General features: G+C 48.9%; 1 protein-coding gene across 2 annotated transcripts in view; it reads right to left on the bottom strand.

Moving 5' to 3' along the window:
- The window catches only part of LOC135544578 (electrogenic sodium bicarbonate cotransporter 4-like), a 38,948-nt gene extending 19,749 nt beyond the window's left edge, over positions 1-19,199 (bottom strand). The window contains exons 1-18 of one of the 2 annotated variants that reach the window (XM_064972306.1): positions 18,538-19,199; positions 16,492-16,621; positions 15,987-16,147; positions 15,590-15,745; positions 15,206-15,331; positions 13,698-13,753; positions 5,646-5,803; positions 5,464-5,551; positions 5,037-5,191; positions 4,713-4,844; positions 4,338-4,512; positions 4,120-4,253; positions 3,809-3,989; positions 3,640-3,730; positions 2,855-2,913; positions 2,290-2,481; positions 1,965-2,078; positions 916-1,077 (exon numbers count right to left, since the gene is read on the bottom strand). In XM_064972306.1, coding sequence (XP_064828378.1) covers positions 916-1,077; positions 1,965-2,078; positions 2,290-2,481; positions 2,855-2,913; positions 3,640-3,730; positions 3,809-3,989; positions 4,120-4,253; positions 4,338-4,512; positions 4,713-4,844; positions 5,037-5,191; positions 5,464-5,551; positions 5,646-5,803; positions 13,698-13,753; positions 15,206-15,331; positions 15,590-15,745; positions 15,987-16,147; positions 16,492-16,621; positions 18,538-18,607 — 2,340 coding nt within the window. In that variant the 5' untranslated portion in view covers positions 18,608-19,199. The remainder of the gene's footprint in view (positions 1-915; positions 1,078-1,964; positions 2,079-2,289; positions 2,482-2,854; positions 2,914-3,639; positions 3,731-3,808; positions 3,990-4,119; positions 4,254-4,337; positions 4,513-4,712; positions 4,845-5,036; positions 5,192-5,463; positions 5,552-5,645; positions 5,804-13,697; positions 13,754-15,205; positions 15,332-15,589; positions 15,746-15,986; positions 16,148-16,491; positions 16,622-18,537) is intronic. The other variant, XM_064972307.1, reaches the window with a different exon arrangement.
- Between the last annotated feature and the right edge of the window lie 958 nt (positions 19,200-20,157).

The following is a 20,157-nucleotide window of genomic DNA, read 5'->3' as shown; positions in this document are numbered from 1 at the left end:
GAAGGAGGGCAGCGGAGAGAGAAGGAGGGGAGCGGAGAGAGAAGGAGGGGAGCGGAGAGAGGAAGAGGAGGGAGTGAGAAGGGGGAGAAGGAGTGGGAGGAAGAAGGAGGGGAGAAAGACAGGAGGGATAAGGAGGAGAAGGACGGGAGGGATAAAGAGGGAAAGGAGAAGGAGAGGAGGGAGAAGGAGGGGAGGGAGAAGGAGGAGAGGGAGAAGGAGGAGAGGGAAGGAGGGCAACGGAGAGAGAAGGAGGGGAGCGGAGAGAGAAGGAGGGGAGCGGAGAGAGAAGGAAGGGAGCGGAGAGATAAGGATGGGAGCGGAGAGAGGAAGAGGAGGGAGTGAGAAGGGGGAGAAGGAGTGGGAGGAAGAAGGAGGGGAGAAAGACAGGAGGGATAAGGAGGAGAAGGACGGGAGGGATAAAGAGGGAAAGGAGAAGGTAGAAGGAGGAGAAGGGGAGGGAGAAGGAGGAGAAGGGGAGGGAGAAGGAGGAGAAGGGGAGGGAGAAGGAGGAGGAGGGGAGGGAGAATGAGGAGGAGGAGGGGAGAGAGAGGTAGGGGAGAGAGATGGAGGGGAGTGAGAGGGAGGAGAGAGAGAAGGAGGGGGAGGTAGAAGGAGGGGGAGAGAGAAGGAGGGAAGGGGGATGGGGAGCGGAGAGAAAGGGAGGGGAGAGGTAGCATTCAAGAGTTATTGTGTTGCTGTTGTGTTCATGGTTGTATTTCATGGTTATTGAATGGCCGTGTTTATGTTGCATTTATATTTATGTTCCTATTTTTGGGGGGGAGAAGAAAGCCACGAACAGAGTGTGATGGAGAGCATTCGCCGACGGGCTACGCTCCCCTGGGAGAGACAGGCCTAAGTGAGTAAGTGTGTTCATGGTTGCAGTTGTGTTGTGTTGTCATTGCGGCCACACTGTACCTTGAGTTTGTTCTCTTTGCGGTTGACGATGACTGCGCTGATCTGTTGGTCCATGAAGATGAGGATGGTGACCAGGAGAGCAGGGACGGCGCTGGCCACATATACCCACCACGGGTTCTTACCAAACGGCATCACCAACCAGCCACGGTCTGGACGCGTCGGCTACAGCACACACACACACACACAAACACATATTTATGTAGCCTTTATTCACACAGGGAGTTATCTTGAGGCCCAGGTCTTTTTTTCAAGTGAGACCTGTATGGTGCTGAACACACACACACACACACACACACACACACACACACACACACACACACACACACACACACACACACACACACACACACACACACACACACACACACACACACACACACACACACACACACACACACACACACACACACACACACACACACACACCATGCAGTTTACATGCATCACCAAATCCAACAAAAAGACACATGCAACTCATACACTTAGGCCACAATCAAACATATTGAATCACACTGAAAATGCATGCATCTGTGAATCACGCACACAGACACATTGGGTTAAGGGTCAGAAATACCTGAAACTCTGTGGGTACAATTAGTTTGGGCGTGTCCAGCCCTACAAGCATATCCAGACCCACAAACGTCATGATTGACATGAAGATGGAGAAATCACTGATCAGTTTCCTCAGCTAGGCCCCCCCCCCACACACACACACACACACACACACACACACACACACACACACACACACACACACACACACACACACACACACACACACAGATAAACAAGCAGACAGACAAAAAGAGGGGCGGAAGAGATGGAGGGAAAAAAGACAGAGACGCACAAAACAAATACACCGACAGGAGAGAGGGATGAAAATAAAAGAGAGAAGTGTGAGTGTCAGTATGTTAATGTCTCAAAATCATTCATTTAAAACAGCCTTTTTTATCCCCGAATGATTTCAGGAAGGAGGAAGAGATTGAGAGGGAGAGAACGAGCTGAAGAGAGGGAAGTGATAGAGCAAGGGATGAGGGGCGGAGAGGAACCTTGACTTCAGTGGGCACGTGCAGTTTGGGCGTGTCCAAGCCTAACAGGTAGTCTATCCCACAGAACACCAGTATGGAGATGATGATGGAGAAATCACCAACCAGGGAACGGCACTGGAGCACAGGCAGGAAGAGGATGGACGTGGACAGGAAAGGACAGGGTGGGGGGGGGGGCGAGAAGGAGAGGGGTAAAGTGGGGAGAGTTGACCGTCAAGGGAAGAGGTTGAGTTTACGTGACCTACCCATCACGCAATATGTAATAAACACCAAACAAAGATCCCCTGCATCAAATGTCTCACATTCTATGTCCCAGGGTGTCTCTCACCTTGGTGGGGAAGTAGCGGCTAGTCTTGAACTTCTTGAGGGAGACAGTCATGGAGTAGGTGCCGAAGAACAGGATAAAAGATATGAGGGCCAGGTCTGGGACGTACTTACACGCGTTCCCCAGCAGGGCGCCGCCATACTTCACACACTCCTTCTTACTCAGCTGACTCCAGTCCAGACCTGTTATGTTATACTACACACACAGAGACACAGAGACACAGAGAGACATAGAGACAGAGAGAGACAGAGAGAGACAGAGAGAGAGAATACAGAGACACAGAGACACAGAGAGACATAGAGACAGAGAGAGACAGAGAGAGAGAGAATACAGAGACACAGAGACACAGAGAGACATAGAGACAGAGAGAGACAGAGAGAGAGAGAGAGAGAGAGAATACAGAGTAGTGCAGAAACAAACGTGGACAGGCAGCACAGTGCTGCTAGTCTTGTGACTATGTTACGTCCTACAGTCTATTTTTTGGCCACAGGCAGACTGTCCCCCATAAACTCAACCATCTGAGAAACAGATGAGTGACTGAGTCCCCGTTAGCTCCCGAGCCACTTACCAAATCAGTCATATTATCGTCCGCGAGTGGAACTGAAACGTTAAAAGCCATCGCGGCAGCTGCAGAGAGAGAGAGAGATACAGAGAGAAGTCAGGTGCCCCAGCTAGAGTACACAATGCCAGTTATATGGGAACATGACTGATTTGTAGCATGATGTAGCAGTATACTCACTCAGATAGCAGCCAGAGAAAGAGAGCGAGAGAAGCAGAAACAGACAGCACACGCATCAGTTACAGTAGTTGAGAGGGCGAATACAGACAGTACAAGGGGATGGCGGGTAGACTCGAGGTAAGAGTGTTGGGCCAGTAACCGAAAGGTGGCTGGTTCAAATACCGGAGCCGACAAGGTGAACAAAAATCTGTTTCTGTGCTCCAGGGGCTCTATACAATGGAGACCCTGGCCATGACCTCACTCCCTGCGGGTGTCTCAGGGGGAGTTGGAATATGCCACAAAAAAACAACATATTTTCATTACACACTTGTGTGTAACAGACAAATATAAGCACCCTCCCCAAAGCATTATTATTATAGTATACACATCCCCCAAACGAGGGGCTACGTCCCGAGTAAGAATGTCAAGAATGTGAACTCCCTAAACTGCCCTGCAGATGGCAATACTGCACTTCACTGGTGTCAGTTCCAGTGAAGCACCCAATTAAGAAGGAGAGGAGGAGGACACGGAGGAGAAACAGGAGGAGTGGCCGGAGGAGGAACGGGAGAAGAGGAAGGAATGAGATGAGGAGGAGAGACAGCAGCAGAAGAAGAGGAGGGAGAGGAGAGGCTCACCCTGGTCAGGTGCGATACATTCACACCTGTATGTGGTAACGTAGTCGGGCTTGAAGACACGGTTGATGGGGTAGTACTTAAAGGAGCCCACCTGTAGTAACACATTACGAAAACAGTTAAGACGCCGCGTGAGCGCGCGCGCGTGTGTGTGTGTGTGTGTGTCACCCACCATCTTCTTGATGGCGTCTGAGATGAAGATGAAGGAGATGAGGCTGGAGAAGCCCTCCTCGGTGAAGCGGGTGATATATTTGATGATGTAACTGGCGTCCGTGGCGACCAGGATCAGACACTGCAGACAGGAGTGGAGACCAATCCACAGACGCAGCTCCATGTAGTCTATAGTGTTAGACCTGGGACACACATTCACACCAGCGTCAGAAGAAACAAACGAAGTGCACAAAAGAAGGATCAGACAGATACAGCCTGTGTGTGTGTGTGTGTGTGTGTGTGTGTGTGTGTGTGTGTGTGTGTGGGGCTCACTTGCAGAACTCGTAGAGCAGTTTCTCGAAGATGAGGATGGGTCCAGTAGAACTGAGAATGATGAGAGGCTGACCTCCTAACAGACAGAACACTGTCCCTGCTAACGCTGTACCCAGGAAACTCTCCATCACACCCTGCCACAGGGAGAGAGGGGGAGGAGTTGAGACCGGTGTGTAACTTACGCATGTTGGCGTGTAAGTGTGTGTGTGCGTGTGTACCTGGTAGTTGTCAGTGGCGTCTCCCAGCAGGCCTCCGAAGGTGATGGCGTTGGTGATGCAGCCCAGGTAGATGAACAGAACAGCAGAGATGGACTGGATGTGAAAGCCCTGGGAGAAATCACTAAGGATCCACGGAACCTTCCTCTTAATGTCCAGCCACAGGCCTCCACAGAACCTGGGACACACACACACACACACACACACACACACACACACACAGGTAAGCACCCTCCCCCTCGGATAGTTCTATTGGTCCCTGCTTAAAATGTTTTTTATTGGTTTCAAATGACAATTGCGATGCCAGAGTGCCTGCATGTTGCTTTGGGGGCCTGGAGATTCAATTATAGGAAAGTAAACCTCCCAGCACTCCCATACCTGCCAGTGAATTGCAGTTCCTCTCCCAGTTCGTGGGGGATGGGCATCTCCTCGTCCTCTCCTCCTCCTGGCCCCCCAGCCGTCCCGGTCCCGTTCACCTGGCCTAGCTCGTTCAGGTTCAGCACAGACTTCCTTTTGGGTGGTGGGGGGGGGGTTCAGTGTTGACTTAAATGTTAAATGTGTTGAGTTTGGACTAACTAACAGACAAACTAACCCAGGAAGAATAGCTTCTGCTTATACGACATCTAACTGGGATCCAAATAAACAAAACTTAATTCAATGTTTCAATTGATCAGTCAGTCACTAAATACATACAGTTTATACCTCATGTCAGCAGAGGGGACCTTCTTGGGGGGCTCAATGCGTATTTTGGGGTCCCACTCCCCTGGGGGCAGAACGATGACCTCATCCAGAAACTCATCAATCCCCGCGATCAGGTCGTCCCGGTCCCGGGCTTTATATGCAACGTCACTGAACAACTGACAGGACAGCAGAGCACACTGTTATACACGGCACATGATGGTGTGTGTGTGTGTGTGTGTGTGTGTGTGCGTGCGTGCGTGTGTGTGTGTAAAATAACGAGGACAGAGTTGAACTGCAGAGCCCTGTCAGTAACATACTGACTGAGTGCGTAAGGTAACATATCCATTGAATATCTTGAGGTTATAATTTTTAAACATGTGTTGTATAAATGACAACAATCAATAAAAACGTTTGTCCCTCATTGTTTGTTTTTTTTGCTCATTCTTACGTCATCCACCATGAGCGTGGCGATAGCTCGGCCAATCTCGTTGTAGGACTTGCCTTTGCCATGAGGACCCAGCAAGACAAACAGAAACCTGCCAGGAGACACGGGGTTAACACAGCTGTAGAGCAGCAGGAGACACACACACACACACACACACACACACACACACACACACACACACACACCTGGTAGGTACGGGGACCTCGGTCAGGCCTCCCAGTGTGGTAGCCTGGGCCAGACGTACGAAAGCTACAAATGGTTTATCCAGGAAGTCCACTTCTCCAATCAGAACGTTGGACGCCTCTGCATCACGAGGTATCTTCTTCATGAACTTGTTTTTCATCTAGAGAGAAAATGGAGAGAGAGGTGGCAGAGGAACATGAGAGATGTATTTAGAGACCAAAGAGAGACCAGGGCTGCATTCCAAACACGTAAAAGACACACGCTCTCCCCTCAGGTCTCAAATTAAGTCACTCGTTCATCCCACGGTTGTGTTTTCAGTCATCACGGAACCACCGGTATCTGTTGTGTGTGGTTTATATGCCCTAAAGTCAATTATGATTGCATTTCATATCTTGGCTAGAAGAGAAGGCATCTGCTGACATCGAATGCCAGCCATCCGATGATATCAGGTAAATCAAAAACTACAAGTGTGATGTCAGGGAAAGTTGGAATGCGCGAGCCAACGCTTCCAAAAGCTAACCAAAGAAAAACATTTACATATACGAGACGTGTTTGTGCCGTCATGGGCGTTAGTAGCACAATTCATAACTTATTCACGTTCGTTTTTACTTACACTTGTATGTTGACTTCTTCATGTTGATGTCGGTTTTAAGTTTTGGCAGACTTTTCTTAACGGATGTACAATCATTGCGAATTGAATTATGGGGCATTTCAATAACCCAATGAAGGCTATTTGTAGCCAAAATACGGTCTATTATAGTGCACGAATAAAGCATGTAGGAACAGCATTTAAAATGTAAAGGCATGTTTTACTGTAATGTCATACGGCTGAAGTTCTGTCAATATTATGTCAGTGTTGATATCTAATCGATAGCTGATCACTCACTGCATGTGATGCATAGGACACGAGGCACACACACACGGTACTGTAGCTCAATATTGACACACACACATGCACGCACGCACGCACGCACACACACACGTGGTACTGTAGCTCAATATTGTCACACACACACACACACACACACACACACACACACACACACACACACACACACACACACACACACACACACACACACACACACACACACACACACACACACACACACACACACACACACACACACACACACACACTCCCTTGGCCAATCAATACTGCTGCATACTTCACTGATACAAAAATCACACAAAGCTCAACTCTCAATGCGGTAAACGTGCCTCGCTCCCACCTCCCAGTAGCACGTGGAAGTGGAGTGGTTGGTGCTTAGGTCAAAATCACCTGCCAATCTTTTAGTGTAGCTTTTAGAGTCAACTCACTATCTTGCCTCTCTCTATATCTCTCTCCCCCCTCTCTCTACCTCTATCCCCTCTCTCTACCCCCTCGCTCTCTCTTGCTATACCTCTCTCCCCACCTCGAACCCATCTCTCTCTCGACCCCCGCTATCTCTCTCAACGTCTCTCCCTCCCCATCTCTCGGTCTCTGTGACCTACAAACGTTTAGAAAAGAAGGTTCTATCTAGTGCCAAAAAGGCTTCTTCAGCTGTCTCCACTTGAGAACCCTTTGAATAACCATTTTGGATTACAGGTAGAACCCCTTTGGGTGGAACCCTTTTCACAGAGGGTTCTACATGGAACCTAAAAAGGGTTATTCAAAGGGTTAAAGGGATTTCCGAAGAACCCTTTTGGAATCCTTCTTGCTAAGAGTGTTCTCTGGTCGTAATTTACTGCCTCGAACATGACGTCAACAATACCCCTATTCAGTATAACAGTCTACTTCAAGGAATACCTCTCCCTTTCTCTCTCTGTGACCTAGTCAGGTGCTGGTTAAAGCCGGGCTGTCAAAGCTCCTACATGTACAGAAGTTTGAATATGAGGACATGGATGTGTGTTTGTGGCAGGCAGGCAGTTCAAAGTTAACGGGGCTAGTTAAGTTACTTTCTAAATGTAATCTGTTACAGTTACTATACTGAACAGAAATGTACAAAAATGTAAAGTGTTGGTCCCATGTTCCATGAGCTGAAATAAAAGATCCCATTAATTTTACATACTCACAAAAAGCTTATTTCTCTCAAATTGTGTGGGCAAATTCGTTTACATCCCTAGTATTGATAGTGAGCATTCCTCCTTTGCCAAGATAATCCATCCACCTGACAAGTGTGTCATATCAAGAATCTGATTAAACAGCATGATCATCACACAGGTGCACCTTGTGCTAGGGACAATAAAAGGCCTCTCTAAAATGTGCAGTTTTGTCACACAACACAATGCCACAGATGTCTCAAGTTGAGAGAGCGTGCAATTGGCATGCTGACTGCAATGGGCATGTATACCAGAGCTGTTGCCAGAGAATTGAATGTTAATTTCTCTACCATAAGCCATCTCCAATGTTGTTTTAGAGAATTTGGCAGTATGTACAACGGGCCTCACAACCGCAGACCTTATGTTTCCATGCCAACCCAGAATCTCCACATCCGGCTTCTTCACCTGCTGGATCATCTTAGACCAGCCACCCGGACAGCTGATGAAACTGAGGACTGTTTGTAATAAAGCCCTTTTGTGGGGAAAACTCTGGTTAGCTAGACCTGGCTCCCCAGAGGATGGGCCTGGCTCCCAAGTGGGTGGGCCTATGCTCTCCAAGTCCCAACCATGGCTGTGCCCCTGCCTAGATCAGGGCCTAATGAATTTATTTCAGTTGACTAATTTCCTTATATGAACTGTAACTCAGTAAAAATCGATAAAATTGTTGCATGTTGCGTTTATATTTTTGTTCAGTATAGTTCAGTTGTAATCAGTAATGTAACCTTTGAATTGTTTTCAGTTACGTTTAGATTACTTTCCCATTAAGATGTATTAGAAGACAGAAATTAATATTACCAATGTCACGTAGGTTAGGAGAGACGGACCAAGGCGCGGCGGATGTTGAGTTCCACATATTTATTATAAAGTGAAACTTAGCAAGAACAAAACAAATAAATCAATTAACTAACAACGAAACGTGACTACGTGGTGCACATGCACAAAACAATATCACACAAACACCTGTGGGAAAAATGCTACCTAAATATGATCCCCAATTAGAGACAACAATTACCAGCTGCCTCTATTTGGTAATCATACAAATCACCAACATAGAAAAATAACCTAGAACACCACATAGAAATAATAAAGTAGAATACACCAGTCATGCCCTGACCTACTACACCATAGAGAAACAAGCGCTCTCTATGGTCAGGGCGTGACCGTGGACCGTCGCAGGAGATTCAAGACCGTGGACCGTCGCAGGAGGTTCCGGTCCGTGGACCGTCGTAGGAGGTTCCGGACTGTGGACCATTGCAGGAGGTTCCGCACTGTGGACCGTCGCCGGAAGCTCTGGACTGGGAACCGTCGCCGGAAGCTCTGGACTGGGAACCGTCGCCGGAAGCTCTGGACTGGGAACCGTCGCCGGAAGCTCTGGACTGGGAACCGTCGCCGGAGGCTCTGGACTGTGAACTGTCTCCGGAGGATCTGGACTGTGAACCCGTCGCCGAAGGCTCTGGACTGTGAACCGTCACTGAAGGCTCTGGACTGAACCCTCGCTGGCGGCTCTGGACTGTGAATACGCACTGGAGGCCTGTGCGTAGAGCCGATACAGGTGGCACTGGACTGGTGACACACACTTCAGAGCGAGTGCGTGGAACTGGCACAGGACGTTCCTGGACTGGAGAGGTGCACTGGAGGCCTGATGCGTGGAGCCGGCACAGGTGGTACCAGGCTGGTGACACGCACTTGAGGGCAAGTGCGAGGAGGAGACACAGTTGGCACCGGACTGATGACACGCTCTTCAGGGCGAGTGCGAGGAGCAGGCACAGGATGTACCGGACTGGGAAGGCGCACTGAAGGCCTAGTGCGTGGAGCTGGCACAGGACGTACTGGGCTGTGGAGGCACACTGAAGGCCTCGTGCATGGAGCTGGCACAGGACGTACTGGGCTGTGGAGGCGCACTGAAGGCCTCGTGCATGGAGCTGGCACAGGACGTACTGGGCTGTGGAGGCGCACTGAAGGCCTCGTGCATGGAGCTGGCACAGGACGTACTGGGCTGTGGAGGCGCACTGAAGGCCTCGTGCATGGAGCTGGCACAGGACGTACTGGGCTGTGGAGGCGCACTGAAGGCCTCGTGCATGGAGCTGGCACAGGATGTACTGGGCTGTGGAGGCGCACTGAAGGCCTAGTGTGTGGAGCTGGCACAGGATGTACTGGGCTGTGGAGGCGTACTAGAGACCTGGTGCGTGGAGCTGGCACAGGATGTACTGGGCTGTGAAGGCGCACTGAAGGCCTCGTGCATGGAGCTGGCACAGGACGTACTGGGCTGTGGAGGCGTACTGGAGACCTGGTGCGTGGAGCTGGCACAGGATGTACTGGGCTGTGAAGGCGCACTGAAGGCCTCGTGCATGGAGCTGGCACAGGACGTACTGGGCTGTGGAGGCGTACTGGAGACCTGGTGCATGGAGCTGGCACAGGATGTACTGGGCTGTGAAGGCGCACTGAAGGCCTCGTGCATGGAGCTGGCACAGGATGTACTGGGCTGTGGAGGCGCACTGAAGGCCTAGTGCATGGAGCTGGCACAGGACGTACTGGGCTGTGGAGGCGCACTGAAGGCCTCGTGCATGGAGCTGGCACAGGACGCACTGGGCTGTGGAGGCGCACTGAAGGCCTAGTGTGTGGAGCTGGCACAGGACGTACTGGGCTGTGGAGGCGCACTGAAGGCCTAGTGTGTGGAGCAGGCACAGGATGTACTGGGCTGTGGAGGCGCACTGAAGGCCTAGTGTGTGGAGCTGGCACAGGACGTACTGGGCTGTGGAGGCGCACTGAAGGCCTAGTGTGTGGAGCAGGCACAGGATGTACTGGGCTGTGAAGGCGCACTGAAGGCCTAGTGCGTGGAGCTGGCACAGGACGTACTGGGCTGTGGAGGCGTACTGGAGATCTGGTGCGTATAGCTGGCATCAATTGTGCCGGTTCGATGACACACTTCACACGGCAAGTGCGAGGAGCTGGCACAGGATGTACTGGGCTGTGAAGGCACACTGAAGGCCTAGTGCGAGGAGTTGACACAGGATGTACTGGGCTGTGAAGGCACACTGAAGGCCTAGTGCGAGGAGTTGACACAGGATGTACTGGGCTGTGAAGGCACACTGAAGGCCTAGTGCGAGGAGTTGACACAGGATGTACTGGGCTGTGAAGGCACACTGAAGGCCTAGTGCGAGGAGTTGACACAGGATGTACTGGGCTGTGAAGGCACACTGAAGGCCTAGTGCGAGGAGTTGACACAGGATGTACTGGGCTGTGAAGGCACACTGGAGACCTAGTGCGTGTATATCCTGCAGAAATTGTACAGGAACGATGACACACTTCGCACGGTGAGTTTGGAGAGCTGGCACAGGATGTACAGGGCTGGGAAGGCGTACTGGAGACCTGGTGCGTGGAGCCGGCACAGATTTTACCAGACTGATAGCACGCTCCTCAGAACGAGTACGGAGAGCTGACTCAGGTGGCATTAAACTGATAACACGCTCCTTAGGGCAAATGTCGTGCATCCTCCACCAACTCAACAACTCTCTCCGTTCTTTCTCCTCCAATATCTCCATCCACTCACTGACGGTCTCTGACTCTCTCCATTCACTCTCCTCCAGTTTCTCCCTCTTCTCCCAGACTGGCTCTGGTTCACTCCTCGGCTCCACCGACCACCCCTTGTGCATCCCCCCAAAATATTTCAGGCTGTTTTTTGGGTCTTTCTTTGTGGCCACGAATCTGTGGCCGTCATCGCTGTCCTCCTTGCGTCCTCTGTGACTCCTGCCAAGAAAGGATCTCCTGTCCTTCCATTATTTCGTCCCAGGTCCAACTTATTTTCCCCGTCGTAGCACGCTGCTCCTTGGTGTGTGGGATATTCTGTCACGTACGTGAGGAGAGACGGAGCAAGGCACAGCGGATGTTGAATTCCACATATTTATTATAAAGTGAAACTTAGCAAGAACAAAACAAATAATTCAATTAACTAACAACGAAACGTGACTACGTGGTGCACATGCACAAAACACAAAATAATATCCCACAAACACAGGTGGGAAAAGTGCTACCTAAACATGATCCCCAATTAGAGACAACGATTACCAGCTGCCTCTAATTGGGAATCATACAAATCACCAACATAGGAAAATAAACTAGAACACCACATAGAAATAATAAACTAGAATACCCCCAGTCACGCCCTGACCTACTACACCGTAGAGAAACAAGGGCTCTCTATGGTCAGGGCGTGACAACCAATCTATTCCAGGATAAATCAGTTTACCTAACTTGCCATGAATGGATATTGCATTTTCCTTTATAGGTTGGTTTGGTAGGCTTCGTCTAACCCATTGCTTTCCACTACAGATAATAATATGATTGGGTTATATCTTTATATTAAAATCCAAAGTCTGTCAGAATTCCAGTCATTCCATTTAATACGCCTTGATCTTCAAGAATATGACTTGGAAGTATAGATTATCCATATGGTTTTACTGAAGATTAGCACCAAAACTAAGGACTTATTAGCCAGCCCTACTCTGTTGTTTATGATTGTGTTGTCATGGAGGACTGATTGGGCTCATTGCTTCGAGTTGAAAAATAAATGCTGCTCTCACGGAATGGCATGCTTTGAGCACTACCGAAAAGTGCTATTTGCATATGGATGCCATATGCTGCATTTGCTAGTGGGGCAAAAAGGTATTTAGTCAGCCACCAATTGTGCAAGTTCTCCCACTTAAAAAAGATGAGAGAAGCCTGAAATTTTCATCATAGGTACAATTCAACTATGACAGACAAAATGATAATAAATTCATAAAAAATCCTACAATGTGATTTTCTGGATTTTTTTTCTCATTTTGTCTGTCGTAGTTGAAGTGTACCTATGATGAAAATTGCAGGCCTATCTCATCTTTTTAAGTGGGAGAACTTGCACAATTGGTGGCTGACTAAATACTTTTTTGCCCCAATGTAAAGGCCTACTGTTCATTTTTGTTGGTGACACTTTGAGATCGAGATCATTTGCAGCTGTTTAAAAGGCGACTCCACAGTTCCATCAATAACAAAGCCGGCACCCAGCCTCTGTTTTGGTCAAAAATCCCAGCAATGGGATTGACAGTGTTTACAAACATGGGAGAAAAACAAGCTTATATTTTGGGTTCTCATGGGGTGGGTCATTTGTGTTTGTATTTTATTATGGATTCCCAGAAGCTGCTACTCTTCCTGTGGTCCAGTAATATTAAAGCCATTTACATACAGTTGCGGGGCTGCTGGTTTTAAACATTACACATGATTACCCACTACTACAACACATCTACAATACACAGGAGGTTGGTGGCAAACTTAAACTGGCACTTTCTTTCAATGCTGATCTGAATGTCATTGAGAAAACAGAAAAGGTGTCGAAGATGTTCTTCCCGCTCAAATATCCTTTGGGAATGTAAAAGTAATCCTCAAAAGTATTTATAATCCGATTACAATATTTGTGCTGGTAACGTAACGGATCACATTGACTGTTTTTTTTGTAATCTGTTACTCCCCCAATACTGGTTATCAAGCCACTGTATGGGAGAGTAAATCATTCAAGTGGACTCAGATGGTGTACTGTATGTGTGTGGCTTTGAAGTCCCCCGAACTCTGTCAGGGTGGGCATTGACCCCCTACACATACTCAGCGTCCCCCTCACACACACACACCATCTCCATCCACAGCTAAACAATAATACCCAAATCTGTCCTTTGGCCCACGTCGAAAGGAAAGGCAAGTGACTCACATGAGAACAGTACTATTCTTTATCCTGCTCTCCCTCTCTCCCTCTCATTTTTGACGGGTGGACGCACCCAAACAATTAAGCCGAGACGAACAACAGGAGCTTAGGGTTATGCAATGTAATAACTTTTCCATCATCACACACACACACACACACACACACACACACACACACACACACACACACACACACACACACACACACACACACATACACACAGAACAATGATCTTTGGCGTTACCTGGTCTGTGCTTGGCTTGTCTGAAATGTCGTTCATGCTTCGGCTTTGCGCGGGATCTGAAACATCGTGTGAAAAACAAGTAGAGACACACCACTTTCTATTGCACTCCACACACACTCGCATGCACAATAATATGCTCACACGATTCCCCTATTGACACCAATGAATGACTTCGGTGGGTGGAAGTCTGAGTTAACTAGACGTGAAGTTAGCAGTCTCCTCAGCATATTCACGGGTCGAGAGTTTGTGTAGTGTCATTTTTCATCTTGGGAAGTTGCAGCAGTAGACGTCTCCAACCCATCTTTATAGGCAAATACCAGCTATAGGTATGGTGTGAATGCGTCTTTCTGTGGCACTGTAGATGGCTTGGGGGGGGGGTGTGAGCAGAGCTTGCCTGATTGTTTCAACGGCCGATTACATCTAATGGATCATTCCCCCCAAAAGCTGATTTATGATTTCGGGACAAATTAATTAGCAGAGAAAGAACCGGAACATACACACACACACAAAAATGGACCCACTGTGTATTTAGTAAGCTGTCTGGCTCAAGAGACTACTGTGTATTAGGAGCTCTCCAAAATACAGTGTGACCAAAAACTAGCACACTGAAATCACACACATTTCTCTATGAGGTTACAAGGTTAGATATGTGAATTAAAAACACACATCTCTATGAGGTTATGAGGATAGATATGTGAATTAAAAACACACATCTCTATGAGGTTATGAGGATAGATATGTGAATTAAAAACACACATCTCTATGAGGTTAGATATGTGACTTAAAAACACACGTCTCTATGAGGTTAGATATGTGACTTAAAAACACACGTCTCTATGAGGTTAGATATGTGACTTAAAAACACACATCTCTATGAGGTTATGAGGATAGATATGTGAATTAAAAACACACATCTCTATGAGGTTAGATATGTGACTTAAAAACACACGTCTCTATGAGGTTAGATATGTGACTTAAAAACACACGTCTCTATGAGGTTAGATATGTGACTTAAAAACACACGTCTCTATGAGGTTAGATATGTGACTTAAAAACACACGTCTCTATGAGGTTAGATATGTGACTTAAAAACACACGTCTCTATGAGGTTAGATATGTGACTTAAAAACACACGTCTCTATGAGGTTAGATATGTGACTTAAAAACACACGTCTCTATGAGGTTAGATATGTGACTTAAAAACACACGTCTCTATGAGGTTAGATATGTGAATTAAAAACACACGTCTCTATGAGGTTAGATATGTGAATTAAAAACACACGTCTCTATGAGGTTAGATATGTGACTTAAAAACACACGTCTCTATGAGGTTAGCCGTCAGAGACAGGAAAGAAGGTGGAAGAATATTAGTTTGCATGTATACACGTGTGTCTATGCGTTGAGTGTGTGTGTGTGTGCCTGTGCACTTGAGGTGTCCGTACACGCGCAAGCGTGCGAGCGTGTCTATGTGTCTGTGCGCTTGAGTATGTGCGTGCGTGTAGACTCACGCAGGCGGCCAAGGCTGCCTGACTTGGCTCGTAAGTCCTCTGTGGAGTGATGGAGGCCAGAGGCTGAACTAGGAAAGCGACTGACGTTACTACGACTGACATTATGAACAGACTGGGGACTACGGCCTAGAGAGAGAGTGAGAGAGAGACAGAGGGAGGGAGGAGAGGGGGAGAGAGAAAGAGGGGGAGAGACATAGGAGGGGGGGGGAGAAGAGGAGAAAAAGGTGGAGGGGAATGAGAAGAGGGTAAACAGAGGAGAGACGGTGAGGCAGTTTGTGAAAAGAGGAGAGAGAAAATGTTATTGCTGTATGAGTCAAATCAGCATGATACTACGACAGAGATGAAAATCAACAAGAGAACACAACACAGCACACACACACTCACTGGTGGGGGAATTGTTTGATTTGCCCATGTCGGCTAGCGAGAGGTGGATGGGTTTCTTATGCTGGTGGCGATGTTTCCGTAGCAACACAAAGCTGACCTTCTCCCTCAGTTCTGGACCAATCAGACCGTCTGCCACCTGGCGGTCCACGATGTCATCTGGGGTCAGAGGTCAGGGTGAGAGTTCAAGAGTCAGTTGTGCTCAATCCCAAGTCGACCCATAGCCCCTGTCCACTTCCTTATGCACTTCCAACTGGCCAATCAGAGCGCAAGATGGATTTGAACCATATTGCTTACACCTATAAAAATCGTTTGAGTCTCCAGAAGTGCACAGGGCATAGGGACGACTAGGGCTTGATTTGGGAATGGGCCATGGTCTGGGTCACACATACACACTCACCCACTATCTGTGGCAGGGAGTATCCCTCCAGATCCAGCAGTACACTGCCAGTCTGGATGCAGGTCCTCAGCTCAAACAGACTGTGGAGGGTCAGGGTGGACACATGGGGCTTACTCCACCTCTCTCCTCCCTCCTCCACCTTCTCCTCAAACTTCACCCACCTGGAGAGGAAGGAGAGAAGCCCCATGAAGCCTTTCGATGTCTGGTTATTAAGGCAGGGTGGACCGACCCCAGCTCCGTGACACTACCATAGGGCTTTGCTGCTAACACTCTTCTAATGAAACTATCTACAGGTTCCCTACCAACACCTCCCCCCTAAATCCCAACTAAAGCCCCCTACAATCTCAAACTAATGAGGGCACACACTCCAGGGTGGACACACACAAATGGTTGAGGTGTGTGTGTGTGTGTGTGTGTGTGTGTGTGTGTGTGTGTGTGTGTGTGTGTGTGTGTGTGTGTGTGTGTGTGTGTGTGTGTGTGCGTGTGTGTGTGCGTGTGTGTGTACCTAGCAGACTCTTTCCACTCCATCTCGTCTCCATCGTGTTGCAGCGTGTCCATCTCTGTAAACAGAGTGGGCGTCGGCATGTCGTCATCTTCACCCAGGATGTAGCGCAGCCTCTCAGCCGCCGGGGACACTGGGAAAGGGAGTTCACGAGAGAGGAAATATCAAGCTGCAGAAATAGAATTAAAACACGTACATATCTAGGCATCAAACACACTTGCTAACAGTGTGTGTGAAAACTGTATAAGATATTCCACTAGGATGTACGGCTGATTGACAGTACTGAACGTGTACTAAACTAGGGCATCAGGTTATCAGAAGTCTTAAAAGAACGCGTGTGTTCATTTCTTTGCTTATTTGGAACTATTAGGAACCCTTTTGAAGTGTTCAGCCTGCAACTGTAACTGAATAGGACTGGAAAAACTGTAGTACGACCAACCCGGGACTCTCAGAATCTCCTGGCGGTGGATCAAAGTTCATTAACATGCTCCTAGCCCCAGGGCTCTAATCACACTGCCATCACACCACTGTGTGTGTGTGTGTGTGTGTGTGTGTGTGTGTGTGTGGGTTTGTGTGTGTTGCTCCGCTCCTGGGTGTCCTAATGTAGCTTACTTTGATCCTGTGTGAGTTCCCTTCGACCCTTAACCTAAAACAACACCTCTAATCTTTAACCCCCCCCCCCCGTCAGTCACAGAGTCACAGAGTCCCAGTCAATGTGGGTAAATATCCCCTGCACCCCTCTATACAGTACATGAGTAACAGCCAATGAATAACCTTCCTCTCGTCACTGGGTAGCTAAGCTAAGCAGCACACTGCCTCAGAGCACTGCCCAGCACGGGTCAAGAGTTAGCCAGCGTGAACACATGGAAAGGTCCTGTTCCTAAGAGATTACTGCCCGCTGAGCACAGACTCGTTGACTCAGCGTTGTTTCAATGTGGAATTGATGTTGAACTGACGTCCATGCCCAGTGGGTGAGGACAGACATGCAGACCTCGAGGCCCATATTTAAGAACAAAGTGAAAATCAAATATAGTTCACAGAGAAGGGAGTGAATCGGAGAAAGAGAGAGAGGGCAGACAGAGAAAGACTGGTCTTTCGGAGAGCACTGAGGCGAGTGGCCTGCTCTTGACCTCAGACTCCAGTCAAAGACAAAACAGACACCGCGCTATGGCTCTTCACCTTAGATTAGTTCTCGCGTGATAGTTTGAATCTATGTTCAGTCTACCCGAAGGGACCGCTCAGTAACATCCCGGGGACCGGTGCTGGTCCAAAGACTAGAGGTTGAGAAACGCAGGCCTCAAAAGGACATTCCCAATGCCACGCCCATGTGACAGCGACGGACACCTATTACGTGCAGGTCGTCTTTCAACGTCATTCATTGACATCAGTTCCAACGTGGTCAACGGTGACCATACACCTGACAAGTCACCCCTGAAATACACCCAAATAAGAACCAAGACTCAACCAAGTCTTACTACACAGCAATGACACAAACAACATTGTTACAAGAAGAAAGCAAATAAATATTAAGATCGAGCTGTCCCCTCCATTCTCCTCCTGTTCTCTGTACCTCCTCCCCTCCATTCTCCTCCTGTTCTCTGTACCTCCTCCCCTCCATTCTCTTCCTGTTCTCTGTACCTCCTCCCCTCCATTCTCCTCCTGTTCTCTGTACCTCCTCCCCTCCATTCTCTTCCTGTTCTCTGTACCTCCTCCCCTCCATTCTCTTCCTGTTCTCTGTACCTCCTCCCCTCCATTCTCCTCCTGTTCTCTGTACCTCCTCCCCTCCATTCTCTTCCTGTTCTCTGTACCTCCTCCCCTCCATTCTCTTCCTGTTCTCTGTACCTCCTCCCCTCCATTCTCCTCCTGTTCTCTGTACCTCCTCCCCTCCATTCTCCTCCTGTTCTCTGTACCTCCTCCCCTCCATTCTCCTCCTGTTCTCTGTACCTCCTCCCCTCCATTCTCTTCCTGTTCTCTGTACCTCCTCCCCTCCATTCTCCTCTTGTTCTCTGTACCTCCTCCCCTCCTCTTTTCCTGTTTTTGTTTGTTTACCTGTGTGTGAGCCAGGCAGTGTCCAGCGAGAGGCCATGCTGGAGGTGATGGAGGAACCAGAGTCCTCCATGACTAACCACTGGAACCACAACCAGAGACTTTCGGTATACACCTGTACTCCCAGCAGCTCAGAGAGAGAGATATCCCCAACCAGCTGATTGGTCAACACACTACAGGAGGCTGCTGTCAATGTCCGTCCAGCCCAGAGAGGTAGCAACCTACGAGACTCGCGGTACCAGACGAGACACTGACACCGTATTCCCGTTTGACAATTGGCTTGTTCTGGAGAGAACTAGAGATACCGGAGTCAAGGTTAGACCTCTACTGACGGGACAACCAGGAGAAGAGTGGACACACTCCTTCTTTCCTTCCTCTCTGCAACTTTCCTGCTCTCTCCCGTTCCCCTTCTCAACGCCTTGCTCCGTTGTCGTCCTCTTCTTATAGCTTTACGCTCTTCTCTTTGCGCCAACTCTGCCTCAACACCTTTCGCTATCCAATAGGCCTTCGTTGTTTAGTGAGCCATGTTCTGCCGTGTGTGGGATGGTGTGTCGTTAGTCAGAAACCCAGCGGTCCAAAGGGCTGAACACTGTTCTGTGTGTTCCGTCCAGCTCCGGAATTGTTTTCCTGTGGAGTTGTTTTGGTCTGCTTTAATCTGAAGCAGAAATCCACTGAAATCTCCAGAGCAGCGAAGGGCCAGAGGCTTAAGAGGCCAACACACCCCACAGCACCCTGAAGCACTCTCCACCCCCTGACACACACACACACACACACATGCATGGACACACACATGCACCTGTGCACACACACCCACCGCAGCAGCCTCAAGTACCCTTAACCCTGTGACACACATGCGTGCACACAACAACTACATCAACTTCACTCCACTTTTGGCTGTACGCCCCTTCCTTCCCCCTTTGTGTCCGGGTTCTTCTCCTTGCCTCCGTCCATCCGGGGATCTATACTCTGATGAGTAAAATGACGTGACATATTTCTCCTGTGGAACTGGGGCAGTGGACCCCCTTGATCACATACGCACGCATGCACGCATGCACGCACACACACACACACACACACACACACACACACACACACACACACACACACACACACACACACACACACACACAGAGGACCGGTGGTATACCAGGGTTTGAGTTCCTCAGCTCTAATCAGCTTACCAGCTTCAAGACGCTGGTCTCCACGGGAACAGGAACCACACTTTGACACATTCATTACATGCACACACGCGTGTATACACACACACACACACACACACACACACACACACACACACACACACACACACACACCCTGCTGCTAGTTATAAGCACACCTGGAAATGACAGGGGATCATTCCTCAAGACAGCAAGAACTGTGTGTGTGTGCGTGCGCGTGCGTGCGTGTGCGTGCGTGTGTGTGTGTAAGTGTGTGTGTGCGTGCGTGTGTGTGTGTGTGTGTGTGTGTGCGCGCGTGCGTGTGAGTGTGTGTGTGCGCGCGTGCGTGCGTGTGAGTGTGTGTGTGCGCGCGTGCGTGTGAGTGTGTGTGTGCGCGCGTGAGTGTGTGTGTGTGTGTGTGTGCGTGAGTGTGTGTGTGTGTGTGTGTGTGTGTGTGTGAATGTGA

The sequence above is a fragment of the Oncorhynchus masou genome, chromosome 8 (assembly GCF_036934945.1).
Source record: "Oncorhynchus masou masou isolate Uvic2021 chromosome 8, UVic_Omas_1.1, whole genome shotgun sequence".
In the NCBI taxonomy this organism is placed as follows: domain Eukaryota; kingdom Metazoa; phylum Chordata; class Actinopteri; order Salmoniformes; family Salmonidae; genus Oncorhynchus; species Oncorhynchus masou.
The sequence above is the reverse complement of the archived record's forward strand: the minus strand, read 5'-3'. Positions and strand labels throughout refer to the sequence as shown.